The following is a 27974-nucleotide window of genomic DNA, read 5'->3' on the forward strand; positions in this document are numbered from 1 at the left end:
CTAATGTAGAGATTTTTCTAGGTTAGACTACAGTGGAAGAAAGAGGGGAAAAACCATAGGGGAATCCTAAATGTACAGGAGGTGACAATCTTGAGAAAGACAAAAGCCATGGTTTCTGGTCATTGTCATAATCCCTTATTTGAAGAGATAGCTTAAAAACAGCTAACAATGGCTTTGGTTTGCAAAAGCCTGGACAATATACTCAGAATCAAAAGGCAGAGGTGGTAGTAACAGATGCTTTGGAGAGATAATTATGCTAGTACATGACACACTTCACTGATACTGCTTTGCTTGTAGTAGGTATTCAATAAATGTTGGTTGTTCATTCCTTTTGTTTGTTTAAGCTTTCTCTGTGAGTGGCTAGGGCCAGAAATAATAGAGATCTCCAGAAAAGGCCGGAAGAATGCCTTAGAGTGAGTCTAAGAGCAGAGAATATAAAATGTCAGTGGCTTTTCAGAAAGAGGTTAGAACTGGGAGACCTCAATAGGGTTTTTTCCCCTCATCAATCATCAATCCATCAAGGTAGGCCTGTATAGGAAGGTCATGGAAACTTCAACAAAGGGATCTCAAGGCAGAATAGAGCTGGAAAGAGTAATCTATGAGAAATGACCCTGGCCACTGAGGATAGTTAAGACTCCGATGGTGTTTTCGATCTCTAATTTTTCTGCATTTTGGAAGTACTACATTCAGTGTCTCACCTCTACACATCAATCCCAGCAGGATCCACCGAAACAATTGGACATGAACTTTGAAGAAATGTCTTGCCTTGGAGAGAGACTTCAGGCTCCTCTTGAGAAGAATGTAAAATGCAGAATGGAGAAACAACCCTGGCCTATTCTCATCAACTTTTACTCAGAAGGGGATGTGTTGTGTAGCTTCCAACAGAATCTGCTTTTTTTTTTTTGGGGGGGGTGAGGGCAGTTGGGGTTAAATGACTTGCCCAGGGTCACACAGCTAGTGAGTGTTACGTGTCTGAGGCCCGATTTGAACTCAGGTCCTCCTGACTCCAAGGTTGGTGCTCTATCCACTTCACCACCTAGCAGCCCCAGAATCTGCTCTTGTTCAAGGGAATAGAAGACAGGATGATAGGATGAAAGCAAGACTTTGCGATAGAAAATTTCATATTGACCCTGGTTAAGCCCAAAGGACCATATCCATTGAGCAGCACATCAGAATAATCTCCATCTGAATCTGGACCTAACAGCATCCCAGCTAATCCAGGTACACTAGAAGGTACAATTAAGGGCTGCTTGTCTTAGGAAAACAACTGTTTTCATTTGTCCTTCTGTCACTTGAGGATACCAAATAATCAACTTCCACATTCTGAAAGGTATCATTTTCTTCTTCTTCCTTCTTTTTTTTGTATTAAGTGGGGCAGCTAAGTGGCGAAGTGGATAGAGCACTGGCCCTGGATTCGGGAGGACCTGAGTTCAAATCCGGCCTCAGACACATAACACTTACTAGCTGTGTGACCCTGGGCAAGTCACTTAACCCCATTGCCTAATCAAAAAAAAACCAAAACAAAAAAAAAAGACTGAGTGAACCCCATCTTGCCCAAGCTAGAAGTGTAGAGCCTACTCACAAGCCAATCCTACTACTAAGCCAAACAGGAGCTTGACCTTTTCTGTTTCTGATCTGGGCTAGTTTGCCCCTTTTTAGACAATGTGTTTAACATTGTTGCTGAACTTAATGCAGACTCTGAATTGGCACAGACCACTGCAGCTCAGAACTGCCCTGCTCGAGAGATTTGCTAACCTCAGCCTCCTTAGGAGCTGCTGGAATTACACATATGAGTTGCCGTTCGGGGCTAGTCTAGTATCTTTTTTTCCTCCAAACGCCATCTCACCTGTTTAACAGGTATATAGCTCCTACTTCTTACTTTCTTTTCCAGGGTGTTAACTGTGTGAGAAAAGCTTAGATTGAGCTTTATTGGAGGAAGACAGATGTAGAGCCCAAAGCTAAGATGTCTTGAGTATAGAGAATGTAATCTAAACTGATCTTACTTCTTACCTAAAGCTTTCTTGGGGAAAAGCATAAATATACATATTTTTTTTAATGGAAAAAAATTTTCATGCTGGATTTTGGAGGCAATCTCTTTAAAACAGAGCCTCTGAAGCTTTGTCGCCATCTGGTGGACATAATCTCCCCAGCTCTAAGGTCACCCGAAACCAGAACTTTTCTCTAATGCTTCTTCTTCCTTTATTTCCCTTTTTATCAAACAGAAGAAATGAAATCTTAAAGAAATCTCATACCTCCAAAAAAGGAAAGGCCAAATCTCCTCATCTTTCAGATGACTCCCTTGTACTTTAGTCAATGTAGTTTCCTCTGTATTTTGTTTTTACTCCTATAATAACAGGCAAAATTATTGTTAGGCTTTCAAAGAAAAAGATGCTAAATTAGTATAGTAATTTGAAAGAGATTACTGGGAGATTTGAGGGAAGACTGCCCTTATCCCATTTGGAGATGCTTTGTCCCTAGCTGGAACTTCCTCCCTCCTCCCCCTTTATTTCTGCCCCTCTGTTACTCATTTTATGTGCTCCATGTGTTTATTTCTGAATTTCTTTTATATAGCTTTAAATGAAAGATAATGCCATAATAACAGGACCAGAAATCTAGAAGGAAAGTGATGCTTCTGACAGCATTGGGACTAGTTCACAGAGCCACATGAACAATAACGGCAAAGTTACCATAAGCTCCAAGCCTAGATTCTCCATACCATTCTCCATGGAAATTAAAGAAACAGACTCGTTCTCTCTTCTTCTCTTCCATCTTCTATCTTTTCCAGCTAAAAATAAAATTCAAAAAATCCAAGGTGGAATGCTAATCAAAAAAGTTATTAAGCAACAAATTATATATATTATACAAGTCACTCTAAAACAGAAATGCTTCTGTCTACAAAGAAACTACAATTTAAGATCAGTCAACAAGTATTTATCAAGCACCTTGAAGGTATATAAAGACAAAAACCAAACAGTCCCCCTAAATGAACTTACATTCTATTGAGGAAAACAAAATATGCCCATACAAATGTACATATGTACATATACATACACAAACACACACATATATATGTATACACACATACATACATACATACACACACACACAGACACACATAAAAAGTAAATGCAAGGTAATTTTGAGAAGTAGAGTCAGCACTGGTAGCTAAGGGGTAGCAGTAACGGCCTCGTGTAGAAAGTAGCACTTGAACTGACCTCTGAAAGAAGTTAAGGATTTTAAAATGTCCCAATTCAAAATGTGAAATTCAACATGTCCAAAACGAAATTCATTATTTTACTTCCAAACCCATTCTTCTTTAAAAGGGACTTTCTGTTGAGGGCATCACTATCTTTCCAGTAACCCAAGGTCACAACTTTTGATTTATGTTCCATTATTTATCCTCACTCACCCCACATATCTAATCAGTTGCTAAGACATTTGTTCTAATCCAAAACCTCTCTCACATCTGTGGCCTTCTCTCTACTAGGGCTACCACTCTAGTTTAGGTCCTTGTATCAAGGCATATGCAAAACTAGTATTCCAATGTTGAAGTCTCTATATATATGCATATATATGTATGCGGGGTGGGGCTGGGCGAGAGGGGGAGCCCCCAGGACTCTGCCCCACCCTCTTTACACGCCCGCCCCCCCACCGTAGCCCTACTCTTCCCTTTCTTGTTGCCCCGCCCCTCCATCCGGCACCTCCCCTCCCCTTCGCCCCACCCTCTTTACGCCCCGCCCCCATCGCCCCACTCTTTCCTTTCTTGTCGCCCCGCCCCCTCCATCCGGCTCCTCCCCATCATTCTCCGCCCCACCCCCCCATGTCCCACCTCTCCTCTCCGACAGTGCCTCGTCTCTTCTTCCTCCTCTCTTCTCAAGACTAGACTGGTCACTCAGGGCAACTCTGGTCCCTCCTTGTAGAATCAGTTCTTCCGCTGGCCGTCAGACCCTTCTTACTTCACCAGATTGAAGTTCCTTGGTCTCAGCTGGGCGGATGCTATGGCCATTCCCCCTCCCGCACCCAGACCAGGTTCAGTGGTCTAGACCCTAGACCCTAGACAGGTTCGCACATCTCTTCGCCGGATGTGCAGTAATTGAATTCAATCGAACAAACATTTTTTAAGGTCCGTCTCTGTTCAAGACATTTTGCTAGGTGCCATGAAAGACAAACAAACATGCAAAAGAAGTAGTGTCTTGCCCTCGGTGAGCTTTTATTCTACTGGGGATACAACATAAGCACAGATAAATACATTATAAAGCAATTCTAGGAAGGAGATAGCACTGATAACCTGCGGGAGGGGGAGCCCAGACAATGCTTCAAGAAAGAGTTGGCCCCTGAGCTGAGTGAGCCTTGAAGGATAGGCAAGGATTCTGAGAAGCAGAGTATGGGAGACAGTGGTAGGAGATGGAGTTTTCAGTTTGTTTGGAACATAGATTTCATGAAGGAGTGGATAATGAAATAAAATTGGAAATAAAGTGGGGCCAAAATTGTGAAGGGCCTTAATTGACATTTACTTGGGGAAATGGAGAATACAGTGGCCTTGAGAATGTTTAAAAGGAAACTTCATCCCTCTCAATAAATATGCATATGCCTTTCAAACATGACTATGGAAATTCATAAACCCAAACGACCACAAACCTAAGAAAAGCATTCCTTTCCTTCACTTGCCCCAAATCTCACATCACTCACACATTAAACCGTATTTCCACTTTGTACCCTGCTGACCAATTTCCACAATAGCTTCTGGTCTTAAGTTTATAACAGTTTGTGTGAAATGCTTTTAATCCTTCAAACCCAAGCTCATTCTTAGGACAAGCTTTAATTTGGCACAGGGGGGGAAAATTTGTCTGGTCCCACATGAGTATTCACTTTTATCAGTGAACTATGAACCAAAATGAAATTTTTAAATTTTACATGATTGTTAAAGACTTTGGTGGGTTAATTGTACGGTAGGAACTATGAGAAGTGATTCATGTGGAGCCCTACTCTATGTCAATCAGTATTAATCAGTTTGATATGATTCCATAGGGATAGTGGTTATAAGTTCTGTATATCAGGCCCCAGAGCTGTGAACTGCAGATTGGAAATTCACTTGCTTAATCATAGGAAGCTGACTAGAGGCTCTCTACGCTTGTTTTTCCTTGTTATGGTAATCAAGCCCAGCATGGCAGAGGTGACTCAATTACATAGAAAATCCCCCAACTTATTTTTGTACCTCTGAACCACTTTTTCTCATCCAACATGAGCAGGTGACCCTCTTATGACCACTTAGTGGAAAAGTCCCATGCTTTACTCAGCCCAAGACACTCCCCCTGCTGATATACCATTTTTGGCTCATACGTCATTTTTGGCCCTCAAAGCAAGGTCTGTCAATCAACGAGATTCCGTATTCTGTGGAGCCCCTCTAGAGCATGCAAATATTAAACCTGGTATCAAACCTTATAAAAATACGGCCCTGGAGGACGAGGGCATCTCAGATCATGAGGAAGAGCTGAGGGCCACTTCATTAGAGGGGACTGTAAACTATTTAATAAAGTGCCCTTATCCCAGAGCTCTGCCTCAGTTTCTTTTATTGTAGGCTGGACAATTTAAAACCTCACAGAACCATGTATTAAATCAGTCTGGACATTAATAAGGAATTTGAAACCATTTTGTTTTAATTGTAAAATGAGAGGGGTGACTATATCAGAGGCACCAAGCTTATGGATCTGGCACTTGGGAACTCTCAAGTGTAACCTGAACCTTGTTAAAATGTAATTGGGAAATGCTTAACAAAAGAATTAAAAATATAATACAACATAGATCATGTTAATTTATTGTTTTCTAAATTCATATACAGTTGTAGGGGTTACCACTGGATTAGATGACTACAAAGACCTTTGAGGTTCTATGAGCTATGATCAAATATTGTTACACAAACAGGCTGTTTTTGATACAGTTGGTATGGTCGTAGAATCCACAGCAGCTGGCAAGGGTCTCAGCACTAAATTCTGGGCTTGTCCTGAGCTGTGAAAAAGGGAGCTGGCCAGTGTTGTTGAGTGTGATACTGAAATGGAAAGCCAGAGAAATGTGTCAATTGGTCAGAATTGAGTTTCTATTGAGGAAAAATAAGACAAATATCTAAAAAAGGAAGGAAACATTGAACAATCAGAAGTCATCAAGTTGCTCAATGAAATTTATCATCTCCTTAAAGCCCAGGGTTGAATTTCAAGAAGAGCTTCCTGAATTGGGAGCTAGAGGACCTGAGTTCAAATCTCACCTCTGATACTCCATGTATAACTTTGGACAAGTTGCATATGTTACCTGGGCCTCGGTTTCCTCATTTGTAAAATGATAAGGTTGAACTAGACGAACTCTGGAGTCCCTTCCAGCTCTAGATTTAGCTTCTTTTCCTGTATTCTTCCCTTCCCTCTAGAGTTACATGTGACTAGAGAACGCAGAGCCCTACCTGCTGCTAATTTGGGCCACTGCCCACAGGAAAGTTTTATGACTATGTCACACAGCATGCATTCATTCTCAGAGAATAGGTAAGTGACAGAATCACGATGCATACACACACCATGACCAAGCCATGCCCTCTTTGAGAAGTCATTTCTAGAACAATTGAGTGGAAATAAACTTTATAACCATAACCTAGAGGTCCAGATCCCTGAAAGCAGGAGTCTTTCCTGAAAAGATGCTTTAGGTGTCCTAATGCAGCTTTATAACTTTAGGATGATATGAGCTAAATATAGACATACAAATCATTATAACTGCAGGAAGATTTTTCCACAAAAGGCCTCCTCCAGTGCTTTATGATGGCACAGATGTGACTCTGAATACATCAAGGCTAGGCTGGCAGAGCAGAAAGTCTGTCAGGTCCTACGAAGCTGGAGAGGCCTAGAGTATGGCCTGATGACTGATTACACATCTTCCGGTCAAGGGCCAGCCCAGCTAGATGCAGAGAGGCTCATCACCAGCAGTTGGCTATCAGGCTGTAATTATTTTTGGCCACAACAACACATACAACTATCTCTTAAGGCATGGAGGGTTGGGAAGGTATTATGATTGGTTTAAGTGAAAGGAACAGTCACATTGGTGAAATCACAGACACACTGAGGTAACTGACAGCAAAATGGTGAATTAAAAAGTGAAGTAAAATGGATTTCATATTAATGGATTAATAATTTAAGAGCAAATTTAAATTGAATGACATTTCAACTGTCTTTAAAAATGTAATGCAAATATTTCCTCCATGAAACCTTCTCAAATCCCCTTTGGACTCACAGAATGCTTTGTTTTACAACTCTCTGATGACATGTCATTTTATGCATTACAATGTCTGTGTAAATGTTTTATTCCCCCGATAGACTCTACACTCCATGAGGTCAGAAACCTAAGTTCTGTAAGTTTCATCATAATAATTTTGTTGTTGTTCAGTCATTTCAGTCATGGTCGCCTTTTCTTGATCCTTTATGGGGTTTTTTTGGCAAAGATACTGGAGTGGTTTGCCATTTCCTTCTCCAGCTCATTTTACAGATGAGGAAACTGAAGCAAACAGAGTTAAGTGACTTGCCCAGGGTCACACAACCAGGAAGTGTCTGAGGCTGGATTTGAACTCAGGAAGATGAGTCTACCTGACTCCAGGCTCAGCTCAGTGGACTCTATCCACTGCACCACCCAGCTACCCTCATAATAATAACTGAGTCTGCTGAGCTCATCTGAGTTCAGCCTCAGATGCTTTACTAGCTGTGTGACCCTGAGTAAGTCACTTAGCCCTGTTTGCCTCAGTTTCCTCATCTGTGAAATGAGCTGGAGAAGGAAATGGCAAACTACCCCATTATCTTTGCCAAGAAAACCTCAAATGGGGTCACAGAGCATCAGACATAACTGAAAAACAATTTAACAACAACAACGAAGACGACGACAAGAAGCCTGAAGTATTATCGTAAGAAAGTAGATTTAAAGCTGGAAGGGACCTAAGGGGTCACCCCGTCCATCCTCCTCATTTTACTGATGATGAAAGTGAGGCTACAGGAAATTTAAGTAACTTACCTAAGATCACACAGATGGTTGTTGTCCTTCATGCTTGAAGAGGACCAAAATGACATCATTATGTTGGGTCAAGGTACAGTATATCTGACTGTGACTGATCAGACCACGAGGAGCTCAGAAGACTCTAACCACAGATCCAGCATAAACCGTCCATATGAACATTGGAAGTGGAGATGTCTCTAAATTTGAGCATCTCATGTTTCTTGGGAGCTACTACAATTCTTCTTCTATAGAGCATAGCACATTCTTTGATTCAGGAACACCATGCTGGACAGTCCTGGACTCTAGGGTCTCCCATGCCTCACAATCTATTCCAAAGTTCTTTTTTTTATTTAAAAATTTTTATTAATTTATTTTAAACTTAAATACAAAATAAGAAAAGGAAAAAACTCATTGCCATGTGCACAGCAGAACATAAGAGAGGATTCAAAATATATAGCTATATATTTCCATTTCAAGAAAGCCTATATAATAAATACTCCACATTGTGTTCAGAACTGTCCATCTTTTCTTTGCTTCCTTGTAAGTTTTCTCTTGTTTTCTGCTGTGCAGTTCTTACTTTGTTCTTTTCTTCCTTATTCGTCTCTCCCTCCCCCAAGAAGGCTACAATTTACACAGATACACACACACACATATATACACATATACACACAAACATATACACATACATACCTACACTTACATACAGATAAATATACTTAGATATCTGTAATCATACTCACATATAGACATATACATTCATATGCATCTATGTAAGACTGTACTATAGAGGTTTGTCCTCTGTTTCTCTGAGGGTGGATAACATCTTCCTTCATAGGTCCAAGTCTTTCCATATTTTCTAAGTCCACCAACTCATCATTTCCTATACCACAGCAATATTCCAACTTTATACTCTCTAGTTATTTTAATAGTCTAAAACAATATTGATTAATATAACTGACATCTTGTAGTTTCCCTATTTTTCTTTTTTGATTAAATCTATTTTAGCTTTAACTCTGAGATCATGATTACTACCCCTGCTTTTTTCCCCCTGATAAACTCTATTCCTGATCTTTATTTTATGTTTGTGTGTGTCTCTTACTTCCCAACCCTCCTGACTCCTCTACTTTACTTCTACCTGCTACCTTGCCCTCCTATTCCTTAATCTACCCCCCCACCAAAGTTCCTTCCCTTATCCTCTCCCCACTCCCTATCCCCTTAGTCTTTTATTTCTTTCTAAATTTAGAAGACTGTTGTACCCTTCTAGATTTATATATATCGTTCCCTCTTTAACCCATTCCTGATGAGAGTAGGGTTCCAGAACTACCTGCCGTCCTCCTCCATCTAATTCATCTGTATTCATTTTTCCTCTTGCACCTCATTTGTATAAGGTAATTACTGTTTTTTACCTTTTCCTAGATGGTTTACTTTTTAGTATCACATCATACTAAGCTCTACCACAATCTTTCTTTTGACCTACCCAATTACTGGTAAGTCTTAAATATATGATTTACATTTCTTCATATAAAAAATAGTCTGTCCTTATTGAGTTCCTTGTAATTAGTCTTTGATGTTTACTTTATATTTCGTATGGATCTTGCATATCAAATTTTCCATTGATTTCAGGTCTTTTTGCAGCAAAATCCTGAAAGTCTGGCAATTCATTGAATATCCATTTTTTTTGTTCAGGATTATGCTTAACATTTCTGTACTATGTTTTCGGCCACAACCTCAGTTCTTTTGCTCTTCTATATATAGTGTTCCAAGACCTCCAGTCTTTTATTGTACTCTCTGCTAGGTCTTGTGTGTTTCTAATTGTAGCTCTGCCATATTTGAATTTTTTTTCCTTGTTTGTCATAATATTTTCTCCTTGAGCCAGGGGTTTCAGTATCTAGCTATGGTATTTTTATAGGTTTTCCTCCTAGGATCTCTTTCACGTGGTGATCAGTGGATTTTTTTCTATTTCTACTTTCCTCTCTTGTTCTAATACTTTAGGACAATTTAATTATTTCTTGTATTATTGTATCAAGATTCTTTTTTTGATCATAGCTTTCAGGTAGTCTGATTATTCCTGTTTTAACAGATCAGTTGTTTTTCTTGTGAACGTTTCACTTTCTTTTCTATTTTTTCATTCTTTATATTTTGTTTTGTTATTTCTTGGACTCTCATTTGCTGACTTCCCCTTGCCCAATTCTAATTTTCTTTTATTTTTTTTAAATTTTTTATTAATTTATTTTTAGTTTTCAACAATCACTTCCATATACTTTTGGGTTTTAAATTTTTCTCCCCCTGCCTCCTCCCTCCCTCTCCAAGACAATGTGCAATCTGATATAGGCTCTACATATACATTTCTATTAAACATATTTTCACATTAGTCATGTTGTAAGGAAGAATTAGAACTAATAGGAGGAACCACAAGAAAGAGGAAATAAAACAAAACAGAAGAGAAAAAAAGAGCAAATAGTATGCTTCCATCTGCATTCTAACTCAATGGTTCTTTCTCTAGATGTGGATAGTATTTTCCATCATGAGATTTTTGGAGATGTCTTAGATCCTTGCATTGCTGAGAAAGGTTAAGTCTATCAAAGTTAGTCATCACACAACATCGCTGTTACTATGTACAGCATTCTCCTGGTTCTGCTCAATTCACTCAGCATCAGTTCATTTAAGTTTTTCCAGGTTTTTCTGAAGTCTGCCTGCTCATCATTTCTTATAGCACAATAGTATTCCATTACATTCATATGCCACAACTTGTTCAGCCATTCCCCAGCTGATGGGGATCCCCTCAATTTCCAATTCTTTGCCACCACAGAAAGAGCTGCTATAATTATTTTTGTACATGTGGGTCCTTTTCTCTTTTTCATGATCTCTTTGGGATACACACCTAGAAGTGGTATTGCTGGGTCAAAGGGTATGTACATTTTTATAGCCCTTTGGGTATGTTTCCAAATTGCTCTCCAAAATGGTTGGATCATTTCACAACTCCACCAACAATGCATTAGTGTTCCAATTTTCTCACATCTTCTCCAACATTTATCATTTTCCTGTTTTGTCATGTTGGCCAATCTGATAGGTGTGAGGTGGTACCTCAGCATTGTTTTGATTTATATTTCTCTAATCAATAGTGATTTAGAACATTTTTTCATATGACTATAGATAGCTTTAATTTCTTCATCTCTGAGAACTACCTGTTTATATCCTTTGACCCTTTATCAATTGGGGAATGACTTGAATTCTTATAAATTTGACTTAGTTCTCTATATATTTTAGAAATGAGGCCCTTATCAGAGATACTGGTTGTAAAATTTTTTCCCCAGTTTTCTGTTTCCCTTGTAATCTTGGTTGCATTGACTTTGTGCAAAAACTTTTCAATTTGATATAATCAAAATTATCCATTTTGCATTTTATAATGTTCTCTATCTCTTGTTTGGTCATAAATTCTTCTGTTCTCCATAAATCTGACAGGTAAACTATTCCTTGCTCTCCCAGTTTGCTTACAGTATCAGCCTTTATATCTAAATCATGAACACATTTTGATTTTATTTTGGTATATGGTGTAAGATTTTGGTCTATGCCTAGTTTCTGCCATACTCTTTTCCAGTTCTCTCAGCAGTTTTTGTCAAATAGCGAGTTCTTATCCCAGAAGCTGGGGTCTTTAGGTAGATTAAATAGTAGATCACTATAGTCATTGACTACTGTGTCTTGCATACCTAACCTATTCCACTGATCCATCACTCTGTTTCTTAGCCAGTACTAAGTAGTTTTGATGATTGCTGCTTTATCATACAATTTAAGATCTGGAATGGTTAGGCCACCTTCCCCTGCATTTCTTTTCATTAGTTCCTTTGATATTCTGGACCTTTTGTTATTCCAAAAGAATCTTGTTATTATTTTTTTCTAGCTCCATAAAATAATTTTTTGGTAGTTTGATTGGTATGGCACTGAATAAGTGAATTAGCTTAGGTAGAATTGTCATTTTTATTTTATTAGCTTGGCCTACCCATGAGCAACTGATGTTTTTCCACTTAGTTAGATCTGACTTTATTTATGTGAAAAGTGTTTTGTAATTGTGTTCATATAGTTCCTGGGTTTGTTTCAGTAGGTAGACTCCTAAATATTTTATAATGCCTACTATAACTTTAAATGGAATTTCTTTCTATCTCTTGCTGCTGGATTTTGTTGGTAATATATAGAAATGTCAATGATTTACATGGGTTTACTTTACAGCCTGCAACTTTGCTAAAGTTGTTTATTATTTCAAGTAGTTTTTTACTTGATTCTCTAGGATTCTCTAAGTATATCATCATATCATCTGCAAAGATTGATAGCTTTGTTTCTTCTTTGCCTATTCTAATACCTTCAATTTCTTTTTCTTCTCTTATTGCTAAAGCTAACATTTCCAGTACTATATTGAACAACAGTGGTGATAATGAACATCCTTGTTTCACCCCCAATCTTACTGGAAATGCTTCTAGCTTATCCCCATTACATATGATGCCTGCTGAATGTTTTAGGTAGATGCTCCTTATCATTTTAAGGAAGACTCCATTTATTCCTATGCTCTCTAGTGTTTTTAATAGAAATGGGTATTGTATTTTTTCAAATGCTTTTTCTGCATCTATTGAGATGATCATGTGGTTTCTGTTAGTTTTGTTGTTGACATGGTCAATTATGCTAATAGTTTTCCTAATATTGAACCAACCCTGCATTCTCAGTATAAATCCTACCTGGTCATATTGTATTATTTTTGTGATAACTTGCTGTAATCTATTTGCTAATATTTTATTTAAATTTTTTGCATCTATATTCATTAGGGAAATTGGTCTATAATTGTCTTTCTCTGTTTTGACTCTTCCTGGTTTAGATATCAGCACCATATTTGTATCATAAAAAAAATTTGGCAAGACTCCTTCTTCACCTATTTTTCTAAATAGTCTATATAGTATTGGAATTAATTGTTCTTTGAATGTTTGATAGAATTCACTTGTAAATCCATCTGGCCCTGGAGATTTTTTCTTATGGAGTTCATTGATGGCTTGTTGAATTTTTTTTTCCTGAAATGGGATTGTTTAAGTATTTTATTTCCTCTTTCGTTAATCTAGGCAATCTATATTTTTGTACATATTCATCCATTTCACTAAGATCATCAAATTTATTGGCATACAGTTGGGCAAAATAGTTCCTAATTATTGTTTTAATTTCCTCTTCATTGGTGGTAGATTCACCCTTTTCATTTTTGATACTGGTAATTTGGTTTTCCTCTTTCTTTTTTTAATTAAATTAACCAAAGGCTTATCTATTTTATTTTTTTTTTCATAAAACCAGCTCTTAGTTGTATTTATAAGTTCAATAGTTTTCTTAATTTCATATCTACCACATCTAACTTTTCTAAAATTCTATTCACCTCCTTAACTTCTTTCCTGTTTATTTTGTGGTTAGATTTATCTAGTTCAGAGAGGGGGAGGTTGAGGTGCCCCAGTAGTATATTTTTGCTGTCTATTTCTTCCTGTAACTCCCTGAACTTCTCCTCTAAGAATGTGGATGCTAAACCACTTGGTGCATATATGTTTAGTAATGATATTACTTCATTGTCTATGGTGCCTTTTAGCAAGATGTAGATTCCTTCCTTATCTCTTTTGATAAGATCTATTTTTGCTTTTGCTTTGTCTGAGATCAGAATTGCCATCCCTGCTTTTTTTACTTCAGCTGAAGCATAATATATTCTACTCTAGCCTTTTACCTTTACTCTGTGTGTATCACTCTGCTTCAAATGTGTTTCCTGTAGACAACATATTGTAAGATTATGGTTTTTAATCCACTCTGCTATCCACTTCTGTTTTATAGGAGAGTTCATCCCATTCACATTCACAGTTATGATCACCATCTGTGTCTTTCTCTCCATCCTATTTCCCCACTGTTAATGCTTTTCTTTCTCCTTTCTCCCTTTCCTAACTCACTAATGTTTTGCTTTTGACCACTCACTCCCTCAGTCCCACTGCTCTCATTCTCCCCTCCCTTCTATTAGCCCCCTCCCTTTTCTTCCCCTTTCCCCTTACTACTTCTTCCTTCCCTTCTATCCCCCCTCCATTTTCTTTCCCCTTTTCCCTCCTACTGCCTATAGGGCAAGTTAGATTTCTATACCAGACTGATTATGTTCCCTCCTTGAGCCAAATCAGATGAGAGTAAGGTTCAAACAATGCTCATCTCCCTCCCTTCTTTCCCTCTACTGTAATAGGTTTTTGTGTCTTTTCCTGTAATATAATTTACCCTTGTCTGCCTCATTTCCTTTTCTCTCAGTACAATCCCTTAATTAGATCCCATTAGTCCACTTGCTTAGATCCATTTAACCCCCTTAATTAGATTTTTTTTATCATTACATCAAAGTCAACTTATACCCACCCACTCTGTCTATGTATACCCCTTTAAAATGGTGTAATAACAGTAAAGTTCTCAAGAGTTACAAGTGTCCTCTTCCCTTGTATGGATGTAAACAATTTGCCCTTATGAATAACAGGTTGTTTTTTTTCTATCCTGTTTACCTTTTTATATCTCTCTTGAGTCTTGTATTTGAAGATCAAATTTTCTGTTTAGCTCTGGTCTTTTTATCAGAAAGGTTTGGAAGTCCCCTACTTCTTGAATGGCCATCTCCTCCCCTGAAAGGTTATGCTCATTTTTGCTGGGTAGTTGATCCTTGGTTGTAATCCAAGCTCCTTTGCCTTATGGAATGTCATATTCCATGCCCTACAATCTTTTAATGTAGAAGCTGCAAGGTCCTGAGTAATCCTGACAGTGGTTCCATGATATTGAAATTGTTTCTTCCTGGCTGCTTGCAGTATTTCTCTTTGACCTGGTAATTTTGGAATTTGGCAACTATATTCCTTGGTGTTTTCAATTTGGGATCTTTTTCAGGAGGTCATTGATGGATTCTTTCTATGGCTATTTTACCCTCTGGTTCTAGGACCTCAGGGCAGTTTTCCTTGATGATTTCCTGAAAGATGCTGTCCAGGCTCTTTTTTTTAATCGTGGTTTTCAGGTAGACCAATAATTTTTAAATTGTCTCTCCTGGATCTGTTTTTCAGGTCAGTTGTTTTACCAATGTGGTATTTTATGTTTTCGTCTATTTTTTCATTCTTTTGTTTGTTTGACTGATTCTTGCTCTCTCATAGAGTCATTAACTTCCACTTGCCCAGTTCTAATTTTTTAACAAATTATTTTCTTCTATTAGATTTTGTACCTCCTTTTCCATTTGGCCCATTTTACTTTTTAAAGAGTTCTCCTCAGTGAGTTTTTGTGTCCCATTTTCTGTTTGGCCAATTCTGCTTTTTAAGGAATTGTTTTCTTCAGTGTACTTTTTTTTCCAGTTGGCCAATTATATTTTTTAAGGACTTGTTTTCTACAATTAATTTTTGTCCTTCCTTTTTTCAAGCTATTGACTCTGCCTTGCATACCTCTCATTTCTTTCTCCAATGTTTCTTCTACCTCTCTAATTTGACTTTTAAAATCCTTTTTAAGCTCTTCCAAGAAGGCTTTTTGGGCTTCAGACCAGTACACATTCACTTTTGAGGTTTTGGATATGGATTTGTTGACAATGTTGTCCTCTTCAGAATTTCTGCCTTGATCTTCACTGTCACCATAATAAGAATCTATGGTCATGGTGTTTGCTTATTTTTTGGCCTTTAAAAAAATTAAGCTCTCCTGCTGGGGAGCAGGGGGCACTGACCCAGCTTCTTGTGCTGTGAGCCTGAGGCCTGGTCACTGGCTTTGTGTGCTGGGGCTTCAGATGCTGGCAGTGGAGGCTCTAGGGTTCTGGAAGCCCTGGTGTTGGGCTGGAGTCAGCAACACTGGAGCTCTAGGGGTAGATGGGGAGTGTGGCCCCAGGAGGATGCCTGCTCACCTGGGGCTTTTGCTCCTTTCCTTGGCTCCTTGCAGATGGATGTTTCACTGCTGCAGGATGTTTCTCTGCCTGGAGCTTTTCCTCTTGGAGTTGTGCTTCCCAGAGCTTTGCTGAGGCACCAGGAGACTTGGCTGCCAGAGTATGCCATGGTATGTGGTGGTTTTCTGAGCTGGTTTCCACCGGTTCCTCTGCCAGTATTGAGGCACTTGAGGGTCCTGGTGTTGGGGCTTGCCTGTTCCACCACCTGGGGTTCAGGATCTCCCCCTGGTATGATGACATGGGGTAGGAGAGGCTTTTTTTTTTTTTTTGCTTCAATATACTCCTCTGAAGATGAACCTTGGTCTTCTCTATTCCCCCAGTAACTTTCTATGGTTGGGTTCTTTCTCCTTTGCTGGTCATTTTAAAAATTTATATCATCCTGTGTTGTAATCACCTTTGGTCCTGGGGTATGGGGGATGGTATTTCTGCTCTCAAAGCCCACTTTACTTGTCCCCTATGGCTTGGAACTGAAACCAAGAACTCTGCCCTCCCATAAGTGCCCACAGCCAGCGGCATCCCCACCCCATTACTTCTGCACTCACCAGGCATGTGCTGGTTCCTTCTTGCCCACAGCCACCTCTCAGCAGCACAGCTGGGCCTGGCATCCCTTATTAGCAGAGGCTCCCTCAGTCTTCCCCTGCACAGAACCCACTGTCCAGGAGGTAAAAATTCCTGTGGCTGGGGCAGAGATTACCTCCTAACTGATCTAGCCCCAGGGCTCACTATTTACTGTTTCAGGGAAACTAGCCTGGAGATGTTTATACTTCACTGGGACCTTTGTCCTAAGAGGACCACTGTTATACACCTACTCTTCTTTATTTTTACCCATTCTGTTTGCCCTGAGGCACTATTTTGTCTTATTTGTGGGGGAAATCTGGAGAGCTTGGAATTTTCTGACCTACTTCTCCATCTTCCCAGGATCCTCTCTGATTCCAGAGTTCTTAAGAGAGCCCTTGAGAGTGTCCTTGCATGGCTTCTTCTGCCCTCCATGTGAGCACTTGCTTTGTATGAGTTCCTCATAAAATAGTCTTTTAAGCAAACACATTCAGGCTATGTGGTCAGCCAATCAGAGTTGCACTCTCTGCAGTAGAGTTTGAATGCTTGGCAGTTCAGTTTAAGAAAGGACCTCAGTGTCTAGTACCCTATCTTACCAGGTGATCCTCAGAACCTTCCTAAGACAATTCAAATGGAAGTGATTCAGTTTCCTAGCATGGCACTGGTCAATCGTTCAGGTTTCACAGGTATACAACAACAAGGTCAATGCAAAGGCTCTGTAGACCTTCAGTTTGGTAGGCAGTCTAATACCTCTTCTCTCTTATACTTTCCTTTGGAACCTGCCAAACACTGAGCTAGCTCTGGCAATGTGTGTGTCAACTGCATCATCTGGGTGGACATCCCTAGAAAGTATAATGCCAAGGTAAGAGAACTTATCCATAGCATTCAAGATTTCTCCATTTTCTGTAACCAATGGTTCTGCTCATGAATGGTGCAGTGTTGACTCGTGGCGCACCTGTGTTTTCTTGGTGTTAACTGCTAGGCCAAAATTAGTATAAGCAGCAGAGAATTGATCCATATTCTGTTGCATTTCAGCCTCAAGTATACAATCATCTTCGAACAAAAAGTCACACACATACTCTCCCTCCACTTTAGTCTTGGCTTGTCGCCTTTTCAAGTTAAATAATTTACCACCAATGCAGTAGCGGACCTTTATGCTGTTTTTGTTGAAGGTGTCGGACAACATTGCTGAAAACATTATACAAAGAAGCATGGGAGCCAAGATGACAAAACAAGAAAATGATAAATGTTGGAGATGTGGAAAATTGGAACACTAATGCACTGTTGGTGGAGTTGTGAAATGATCCAACCATTTTGAGAAGCAATTTGGAACTATGCCCAAAGGGCTATAAAATGTGTATACCCTTTGATCCAGCAAAAGCATTTCTAGGGCTATATCCCAAAGAGATCATACAAATGGGAAAAGGACCCACATGTACAAAAATATTTATAGCAGCTCTTTTTGTGGTGGCAAAGAATTGGAAATTGAGAGGATGCCCATCAATTGGGGAATGGCTGAACAAGTTGTGGTATATGAATGTAATGGAATGCTATTGTGCTATAAGAAATAATGAACAGGCTGACTTCAGAAAAACCTGGAAAGACTTGTGTGGTCTGATGCTGAGTGAAGTGAGCAGAATCAAGAGAACATTGTACACAATAACAGCCATGTTGTATGATGACTAATATTGATCAACTTAACCTTTCCCAGCAATACAAGGATCTAAGACATCTTCAAAGGCCTTGTGATGGCAAATGCTACCCACATCCAAAGAAAAAACTATGGAGTTTGAATGCAGATCAAAGCATACTATTTGCTATTTTTTTTCTTCTGTTGAGTTTTGTTTCCTCTTTCTGGTGGTTCCTCCTTTTGGTTCTAATTCTTACTTACAACATCACTAATGTGAAAATATGTTTAATAGGAATGTATACGTATAGCCTATATCAGATTGTGTGCCATCTTGGGGAGGGTGGTGGGAAGGAAGAGGGAGAAAAATTTTAAACTCAAAAGCATGTGGAAGAGACTGTTGATAAATCAAAATAAATAAATTTAAAAAATAATAAAAAGAAGCATGGAAGCAAGCACATAGCCCTGCTTTACTCCATTGGTGACTGAGAAAGCACAAGAGCATTGTCCATCATCCAGAACCCTGGCAAGCATGCCATCATGAAACTGATATACAACACTAAAGAACTTCTCCAGTCAACCAATTTTGCCATGATCTTCCACAAGCCCTCACGACTGACAGTATCAGATGCTTTGGTCAGATCAACAAACATTGTGCACGGATCTCTGTTCTGCACCTGGCATTTCTCCTGAAGTTGTTAGGCAGCAAACACCATATCAATGATTCCTTAGTCTTTTCTGAAGCCACACTGGCTCTTGGGTAGATGACCATCTTCCAGGTGAAGGATAATTTTAATAAGTTGGACTCTGGCAAGAATCTTGCTGGCAATGCCTAAGAGAGAGTCCCCTGTGATTGTCACAGAACAACCTATTTCCTTTACCTTTATAGTGGTTCCATCAGCCCTGAGTAACTGAGATGCACCAAAGATCTTTGGTCCATAAGTAGTCTTCAGGGCATCATAAAAGTGTTTTGGATTGTTACCATCAGAATAAAATTGAATTTCATCTGCCTTCTTACTGAACCAAGAATCTGCATTTCTCTAAGCTTTGCTTGCACTTTACTTTTGATGGAGTTAAACGCTACCTTCTTAGAGACAGATGAATTATCCGTAGTAAACTCAGTGTAGTTCACACTTTTCATTTGCAGCTTCTGAATTTCCCCACCATTTTTGTCAAATGAATCTTGATGTTTGCAGGTGTTCTGGCCCAGATGAGTAAATGCAGTGCTGTACATCAAATCTCTGAAAGCTATTCACTCCTTTTTCTGCTCCACTGTTGCCAACTGTGTGTTGGCTCAGTTCCCTCCAAGTCAGGAACAAACTGTTCACACTTGGAGAAGTGCTCTAATCCGTAGACATTAAGTCTTCTGGTAGTCGTCCTGCCTTGGGACTGTTGCTTTTGTTGAATGAGAATGTTTAGTTTGGAGAGGATAAGTATATGATCAGTCCAGCACTCTGTACTACACATCATCTTCATTACTCTCACATCTTGTCTCTTCTCCTTACAATTATATGGCCTATTAAATGCCAACGTTAAATGCCAATGCTATGAGGGTGTATTCATGAAGTTTTATTGTATTTAGGTAAACAGAAAACAATGTTGATGATGAGAAAGTCATGAGACAAAGAAGTCTTCAGGAGTAAGTGACCATTGCTGTTGCTATTTCTGACTCCATTCCTCCCAAGGACTCACTGCCATGTCTGCTAGTCTGTTCTTACTCTGGTATCAAAGTCACCCAGAATTAGAAGCTTGTCCTCTTTCAGCACATTGATGATGAGGGTCTCCAGGTCTTCATAAAATTTTTCTTTGACCTCATCAGGGTTCATCACGGTGGGAGCATATGCACTGATGATGGTGATGTGGTGCTTTCCTGAAAGTGGTCATGAGTGTCATAAGTCTATCATTTACACCTTTTGGGAGGCATACAAGCTTGTAGACTATATTAGTTTTGATTGCAAAACCTTCACCAGCCTCATGGTGTTCCCCATCACTTCAGCCACTCTAGAAAAACGTGAATCCAGTTCCAACTTCAGTAAGCTGGCCTTCATTTTCCAGCCTGGTTTCATTTAGGGCTGCTATTTAGATGTGATACCTGTTGAGCTCTCTCACAACAAGAGCGATTCATCTTTTAGGTCTACTGCACATGCTTTCTTGTACATAAGCATGTATCTCACCATATACTCACATGGTGAGTGGAATCACCTCTACAAAAGTTTCTGTACATTTTTTTGTGTTTCTATTGCCCAAGGTAAGATCCTCACCTGCTGAAGCAGGCCAGGATTCAGTTAGGTAGCCTTTAGGACATCTTTTCTAGCCCCTTCCTCACGCCAGGAGGTGAGTAATACACTGCTTAAAAAAGGTTGCTCAGACTCCCAGAGAGCTGCCACATCTCACTGTAGCTTCAGTCCAGGAAGATGACCCTATACCTGCACCACCTGTGTGCAGGGTTGTGACTATGGCCCCCAGTCTATCTGCACCTGCTGCTTCATCACTTGCCCATTGCCACAAGACTTCAAAGCAGGTAAAAATGGTAAAATGGTATAGGTGATATCTTTTGACTCATGCATAAATTGGATTTAAGTGAGGCAGAATTACATGAAATTATCAGTCTCACTTTCTTCCAGAGTCATCAAAGTTTAGTGGCAAGACAAAAGTCAAGATGACTGGTGATGGCCTAGGATGGATGACCTTGACATCTTCTATGTCCAACCAAGCTCTAAGCACTCCACAGTGCCTGCTTCTGCCACTTCATGGCTCTTTGGAACAAATTGTTCTTATCCACCCATTGGCTAGAGAAGTCTTCACATGCTTGGGGTAGATACCCCTCTAACTCATTGATGGATTTAAGGCCCATCAGCTTCCCTCAACATAGTTTAGTCCCTCTGCCTAGATAGTTTTACCAGGCAGGGTGTGACTGCTGCACATGCAATAGCGTCTTGGAGCCACAGGTGAGAATTGGGTAATAGGTAGACACCAAAGGTGGAAAACAATCTTGAAAAGGACTCAACAGCCCTCATACCACTAGTCTTTTTTTTTTTTAATATCTATTAATTTATTTATTTTTAGTTTTCAACATTCACTTCCATAAGATTATGAGTTCCAAATTTTCTTCTCATCTTGTCCCTCCCCCAACTCCAAGACAGCGTGTATTCTGAATACTTTTTCCCCTAATCTGCCCTCCCTTCTATCTTCCCCCACCCTTCTCTTATCCTCTTCCTCTTCTATTTTCTTGTAGGGCAGGAGAGATTTCTTTCTTTCTTTTTTTATAGGTTATACATGTGTAGTTATGCAAAACACTTCCATAGTAGTCATGTTGTAAAAAATCATATTTCCCTTAAACCTATCCCGCCCCCATCCCCATTTATTCTATTCTCTCTTTTGACCCTGTACCTCCTCAGAAGTGTTTGCTTCTGATTACCCCCTTCCTCCCCCTATCATCCCCCTGCTCTCTTGTCCCCTTCCCCCACTATTTTCCTGTAGGGAAAGATAGCTTTCCATACCCAATTGAGTGTGTATGTTATTCCCTCCTTAAGCCAAATCCTATGAGAATAAGATTCACTCATTCCCTCTCACCTTCCCCCATTTCCCCTCCACTGTAAAAGCCTTTTCTTGTCTGTTTTATGTGAGATAATTTACCCCATTCTACCTCTCCCTTTCTTCTTCTCCCAGTATAATCCTCTCTCACCCCTTAATTTTATTCTCCAGATATCACCCCTTCATCTTCAACTCACTCTGTGCCCTCTATCTATCTATCTATCTATCTATCTATCTATCTATCTATCTATCTATCTATCTATCTATCTATCTATCTACATACATATAATTTTTTCCCTCCAACTACCGTCTCATGAGTTACAAATATCATCTTTCCATGGAGGAATGTAAACATTTCAACCTTAATATATCTCTTATGATTTCTCTTTCCTGTTTAACTCTTCATGTTTCACTTGAGTCTTATATTTGAAAGTCAAAATTTCTATTCAGCTCTGATCTTTTCATCAAGAATGCTTGAAAGTCTTCTATTTCACTTAATGTCCATTTTTCCCCCTGAAGGATCATACTCAGTTTTGATGGGTAGATGATCCTTGGCTGTAATCCTATCTCCTTTGCCCTCCAGAATATTATATTCCATGCCTTGCAGTCCCTTAACATAGAAGCTGCTAAATCTTGTGCTACCCTGATTGTGTTTCCACAATATTTGAATTGTTTCTTTCTGGTTGCTTGCAATATTTTCTCCTTGACCTGGGAACTCTGGAATTTGGCTACAATATTCCTAGGAGTTTTCCTTTGGGGATCTCTTTCAGGAGGTGATTAGTGGATTCTTTCCATTTCTATTTTACCCTCTGGTTCTAGAATATCAGGGCAGTTTTCCTTGAAAATTTCTTGAAAGATGATGTCTAGGCTCCTTTTTTGATCATGGCTTTTGGATAGTCCAATAATTTTAAAATTCTCTCTCCTGGATCTATTTTCCAGGTCAGTTTTTTCCAATGAAATATTTCACATTGTTTTCTATTTTTTCATTCTTTTGAATTGGTTTTACAGTGTCTTGATTTCTCATAAAGTCACTAGCTTCCAATTGTTCTATTCTAATTTTTAAGGAAGTATTTTCTTCAGTGAGATTTTGGACTTCCTTTTCCATTTGGCCAATTTTGCTTTTTAAGGCATTCTTCTCCTCATTGGCTTTTTGGACCTCTTTCGCCATTCAGGTTAGGCTATTTTTTAAGGTGTTACTTTCTTTAGTATTTTTTTGGGTCTCCTTTAGCAAGCTGTTGACTTGTTTTTCATGATTTTCTTGCATCACTCTCATTTCTCTTCCCAGTTTTCCCTCTACTTCTCTTACTTGCTTCTCAAACTCCTTTTTGAGCTCTTCCATGGCCTGGGACTGATTCATATTTTTCTTGGAGGCTTTGGATGTAGGAGCTTTGACTTTGTTGTCTTCTTCTGGTTGTACGTTTTGATCTTCTTTGTCACCAAGGAAAGATTCTATGGACGGACTTTTTTTGCACCTTTGTTTGCTCATGATCCCAGTCAATTTCTTGAGTTTTAAACTCTTTGTTAAGGTAGGGGTCTGCTTCCAGTGTGGAGAATGTACTGTCCCAAGCTTTGGGGGTTTTGTGCAGCTGTTTTCACAGACACTTCTAGGGACCTGTAAGTCTTCAGTTCTTCCAAGGTGGTAGGATCAAGGGCGAGGTTTTACTCCTTTCCTGGCCTGTGCTCTTGTTGATGAGTGACCACAAGCACTCTTTTCTGTCTTGGAACTATGAGGAGGATTTCCTCGCTATCACCACTACAAGCTCTACCACGCCAGCACTCCTCTTCTCCTCAGGATCAACATCCAGAACTGTGACCCAGATCCAAGTACGGGCAAAGCAAGAGATTCCTGCCTCAGCACTTGCAAAGAGAATCCTGCAATCCCCCTCTGGTCAGCCACCCAATTCCCTCTCAGTCTGTGGACCAGAAGCTCAGGAAGCAGCTGTCGCCCTGCAGCTGAGCCAGGGACTGGGGCTGGGACCAACCTTCTCTCTCACTGTGGTCACAGACTTATTCCGCTGACCTTCTAAGTTGTCTGTGTCGTTCCTGGGTTGAGAAGTCTGGAAACTGCCACAGCTGCCTGTGATTCAGTCCTCTGAGGCCTGCTCCAGGTTCACTGAGGCCTGGTCTTTGCCTGCACTCCCACACCAAACTGTGCTTCTCTCCCTGCCTGGCACAATATACCTTTCCAATCAACCACCCAGGCTGTCTTGGGCTGTAAATTTGTTTCACTCTGTCTTTTTGTGGCTTCTGCTGCTTTAGAATTTGTTTAGAGCCTTTTTTTACAGGTATTTGGAGGGGTTTGGGGGAGAGCTTAAGCAAGTCACTGCTTTTACTCCTTGCACCACTAGTCTTCCTGAATACCTGTACATCCCTTTTTTGTTCACAGAGGTAGTAAATGACAGACCCAAAATTTGAACCTAGGTCCTGGGTACTGGGACAGTAAGCAAAGAAGATATACAGAGCTAAGTAGAGACCAAAAGTATCAGCCACATCCACTGGGGAAAACAAACAAATGAACAAGCACAAAAAGAACTTTGCCCTGCAGAGGTTTGGTGAACCCTTTTTAACTTCATAACAATCCAAGGAAATAGAACCTTCACAAAATGATTTCCTTGAAAAGAAAACCTTTCTCCACGATGCTTGCAGGTGCTTAGTCCCCACTGAAAGGGAATGTATTCAGAGATGGATGAGGGTCTATGAGTATTCCTGGGTATACATCTGTGTTTTGCATATGTCTTTGACAGGGCTGATGAAGCTTCCTAGTTTAAAGTTCTTAGCTGGCTAATAAATCTTTGAAAAATGGGATTCTGGGCCCATCAGTTACTTGTCCTGTTTTCTCTGGCATCCTATATCTAATAGCTCATTGGACACAACAACCCTCTTTCCCCTTGGGTCACAAAGGAAGGAAGATCAGGCTCCAGGAGTAGCGTAAATCAGTAAGGCAGGAATCCTGCCTTGTCCTAGTTCCAAATCGCTCCCAGGACGGGGGCTCTAGGTACAACGTCAACACAGGCTTAGGTGAGCAAAAAAAGGACAGGGGAAAAACACTTCATTTGGGTGGTGTTCATCAGCGAGAACATAGTTTAGCTCAAAACAAAGCCACCTACCTATTTTTACTTTTGGAGTGATCTTTACAACATGGGGATTCGTAATCTTAGTTGTGTCATGGACATTGTAACACTGTAGCGGCCTTGGAAACCTATTCCCTTTCTTGGAATAATATTTTTAAATGCATAAAATTCAATACATAGGAATACAAAGGAAACCAATTACATTGAAATCATTATAAAAATATTTTTAAAAATAGAAGTTCACAGAGCCCAGGTTAAGAAATTCTGCTTTTCCTGGATTACCATAACAAACTGTGATAATATCTAACGCTAGCAGTCTATCTCGCTTAGAAGTCTGCCTTTGACAATTGTAGAAGGCATTTTGGTGAAAACCCATCATGGTTCTCAAGGACTAACTTCCATTAATATCTTGGTATAGATCTCACCTTTAAAACCTAACCTATTTTCATGTATTTTCAGTCTTACTACTCCTTGAGACGAATGAATTACATAAATTTAATATAATACTTTTATGCATCCTAAAACTACCTCCTTCTTGAAATATCCCCCTTTTTTGTGGGAGGAGAGGTGGGTGAACTTGACTTTATAATCTTCAACCATGATGTCCCTCTTCCCCTCACCTTTACCACTCATGACCAAAAAGTCAGGCTCTGCCATCCTTTCCCTTTTATCTACCTATCCACAACTGCAACCAATTCCTTCCTACATTCCCTTACTATGTAAGAACAGTTTCTAACCTTTCCATTTCACATGGTACATTTAGCACTCAGATAATATAAATTGTTTCCATGGTTAGTACCTCCCCCTTAGGTTAGTACCTGACCCCTGACCAATTCCTCTGCCATAAAGAGACTCCTTTGAGGGGATGCAGAAGGAGCCAGGAATCACAAGGTCCTCACCTCTGGAAGAATTCTCTGCAGCACACGTAGATCTCATAACTAGGACTGGTGAAATTTGTTGTGTTCAGGAAAGAGGCACAGTTGGCCTCAGCCCCCCTGGGGACATAGAGGATTCCTGGATGGAGATAAAAATATCAGACATGAAGCAGGCCCTAAACCCATTCCTGAGGTTTCTCTGTCCTTTGGAATGTAAATTCAGAACCCTTGGATTTTCCTTTATCCTATAGGATTGGGTTACCTTCTCTCTACCTAGATGTTTGGATAATTAGATAGAATCAATCACTATTCTTGGATATGTCCTGTTCCAAACCAATAAGTAGCCATGAGGACAGTTGACAGAGGCACCTACCTGCCACACAGGCATTGACCAGGGATACACAGGCCCCTGTCAAGAGGGCCCTTGTTACCAGCTTGGCAAAGTCACTCTTCCGTGTGGGTGCCATCGAAGCTGCAGGTAATGAGAGAGGAAAGGAACTTAGTACTGGAATTTAGCATTCCAGAAAATCCAACTTACTGTGAGCCCTCACTGACAATAATTCAGAAGAATAAAACATATGCTTCAAAACCTACCACCCTCACCATTAAGAGGCCAGATATAAAAGTAGCCCAGCCTGGTTCCATGAGTTGCTATGTATCTGCTCTAAGTGATTACTGGTCTGGAGACCTCCAGGAATGTGAGATGTATCCAATGCAAAAGTTTTAAGGCAAGATTGGCTGGCTGAATTAATTCCAGGACCAGCCTATACCAAGACCAAGTCTTAGCAATAGTACCTTAATTGTTCCAACATCCCAAGGGTTCTATGGATCAAAGATGATTTGGAATTGCTCCAGATTGGAGCAAATTCCCTGGACCTTTCCCAGTCAGAATTTCCAAGGCTTGGCCAGAGTCAGATTAACCTCTGGAGAGACAGGAATAAGGCCCCATTCATTCAGTCCTAGCCATAATGTATTTGTCTTCCTCTCAGAGGCTTTCTCACATTTCATCAATAACTAGCTTTCAGAATTAGTGCAATGCAGAGGCGTACTGAACAGCAGGGGGGTGGGGAGAAGGTGCATTGAAAAGAAATGATGCAAAAATCTCTAATGAACACAACTCAATAAGCAGCCAAATCAATAAAGTTAATGATTTTGTCCCTGAAAATAAATGAGGTAAAAATGGATAGGCAGTTTTCCTCCTATGTGCCTTTGACACAGATTCTCTGTGAATTTGTGCTCAGATAGGGGTAGCCAAGGCTGCAATCTAAACACAGAAAGCACTTCAGCTGTCAGATCACAAATAAAGCATGCAAATTTGCATGCAATTAGCATTTTACTCATTAAGTGTCAAAGATATAAATGTCACTATAATACTTTTCATCATAGATCAGAATTCATTATAAGGCGGATCTATCTTAGACCTAATCTATCTAAAGGAAAATGGTTACTCAAGAATGGGGGAAGGGGGAATTGGGGAGGGGTGGTGAATCTCTTTTAATTTAAAAGCATCTCATCCACCACATGATGGTGAATCTAGACCAAAGGAGTCAAACTCAAATAGACACGGGGGCTATTAATCCTTATACAAGGGTTTCTGCAAGCAGCATATTGACTTGTTTTTAAAATATAGTATTAACTATATTTTATGGCATTTTATTTATTTTGTTAAATATTTCCCAGTTACATTTTAATCTGGTTCAGGTTGCATGTGACTTGTGACTCCATGTTTGACATCTCCGAGGATAAACACTAATCTCCCCAGCCCATTTTTCTCTCCACTTAATTAACTGCTGCTCTGGTATTTCCAGTTGGGTGGGTCTATCCTAGCTACAATTTCTCTGCCTAGGTGCACCTGACTTTGTGGTATCAGGGCTGCAAATTACAAGGCTTTCAGTGTCTTGCTGAGGCCTTGGTTATAGCTTTCAAGAGACATAAGGATTTCCTATAACTCACTTAAGCCTCCTAATGTGATCCCCATCGAACTGAGATTAGCAAATCCACACAGTGAAAAAGTTGTGATGATTTCTGCTCTCACCTGGAAGAAAAAAACTTTAGACACATGTATAAGTGTGTGTATATGTATACACACACACACACATATATATAAACACATATATGTGTGTGTGTGTGTGTGTGTGTATAATTTTTGTGTGCATACCAACACAGACGCAGGACATCTAGCTATGTATGTCTATATGTATGTACACATATATTGTGTGTGTATATATGGTATATATAAGCTGCCTATACACATATATACAGACACATATGTGTGTGTTTATGGCCTAGTGGATAGAGTAGTAGAGCTGGAGTCAGGAAGACTTGAGTTCAAATCCAGCCTCAGACACTTACTAGTTGTGTGACCC

At 39.7% G+C, this 27974-nt stretch overlaps 1 protein-coding gene across 1 annotated transcript in view; it reads right to left on the reverse strand.

Moving 5' to 3' along the window:
* Positions 1–5767: 5767 nt before the first annotated feature.
* SLC28A2 (solute carrier family 28 member 2) overlaps positions 5768–27974 on the reverse strand; it is a 61305-nt gene continuing 39098 nt past the window's right edge. Inside the window, exons 16-19 of the mRNA XM_027870018.1 lie at positions 27562–27643; positions 25982–26080; positions 25633–25747; positions 5768–6046 (exon numbers count right to left, since the gene is read on the reverse strand). Coding sequence (XP_027725819.1) covers positions 5911–6046; positions 25633–25747; positions 25982–26080; positions 27562–27643 — 432 coding nt within the window. The 3' untranslated portion in view covers positions 5768–5910. The remainder of the gene's footprint in view (positions 6047–25632; positions 25748–25981; positions 26081–27561; positions 27644–27974) is intronic.

The sequence above is a fragment of the Vombatus ursinus genome, unplaced genomic scaffold, assembly GCF_900497805.2.
Source record: "Vombatus ursinus unplaced genomic scaffold, bare-nosed wombat genome assembly UNPS02014794.1, whole genome shotgun sequence".
In the NCBI taxonomy this organism is placed as follows: domain Eukaryota; kingdom Metazoa; phylum Chordata; class Mammalia; order Diprotodontia; family Vombatidae; genus Vombatus; species Vombatus ursinus.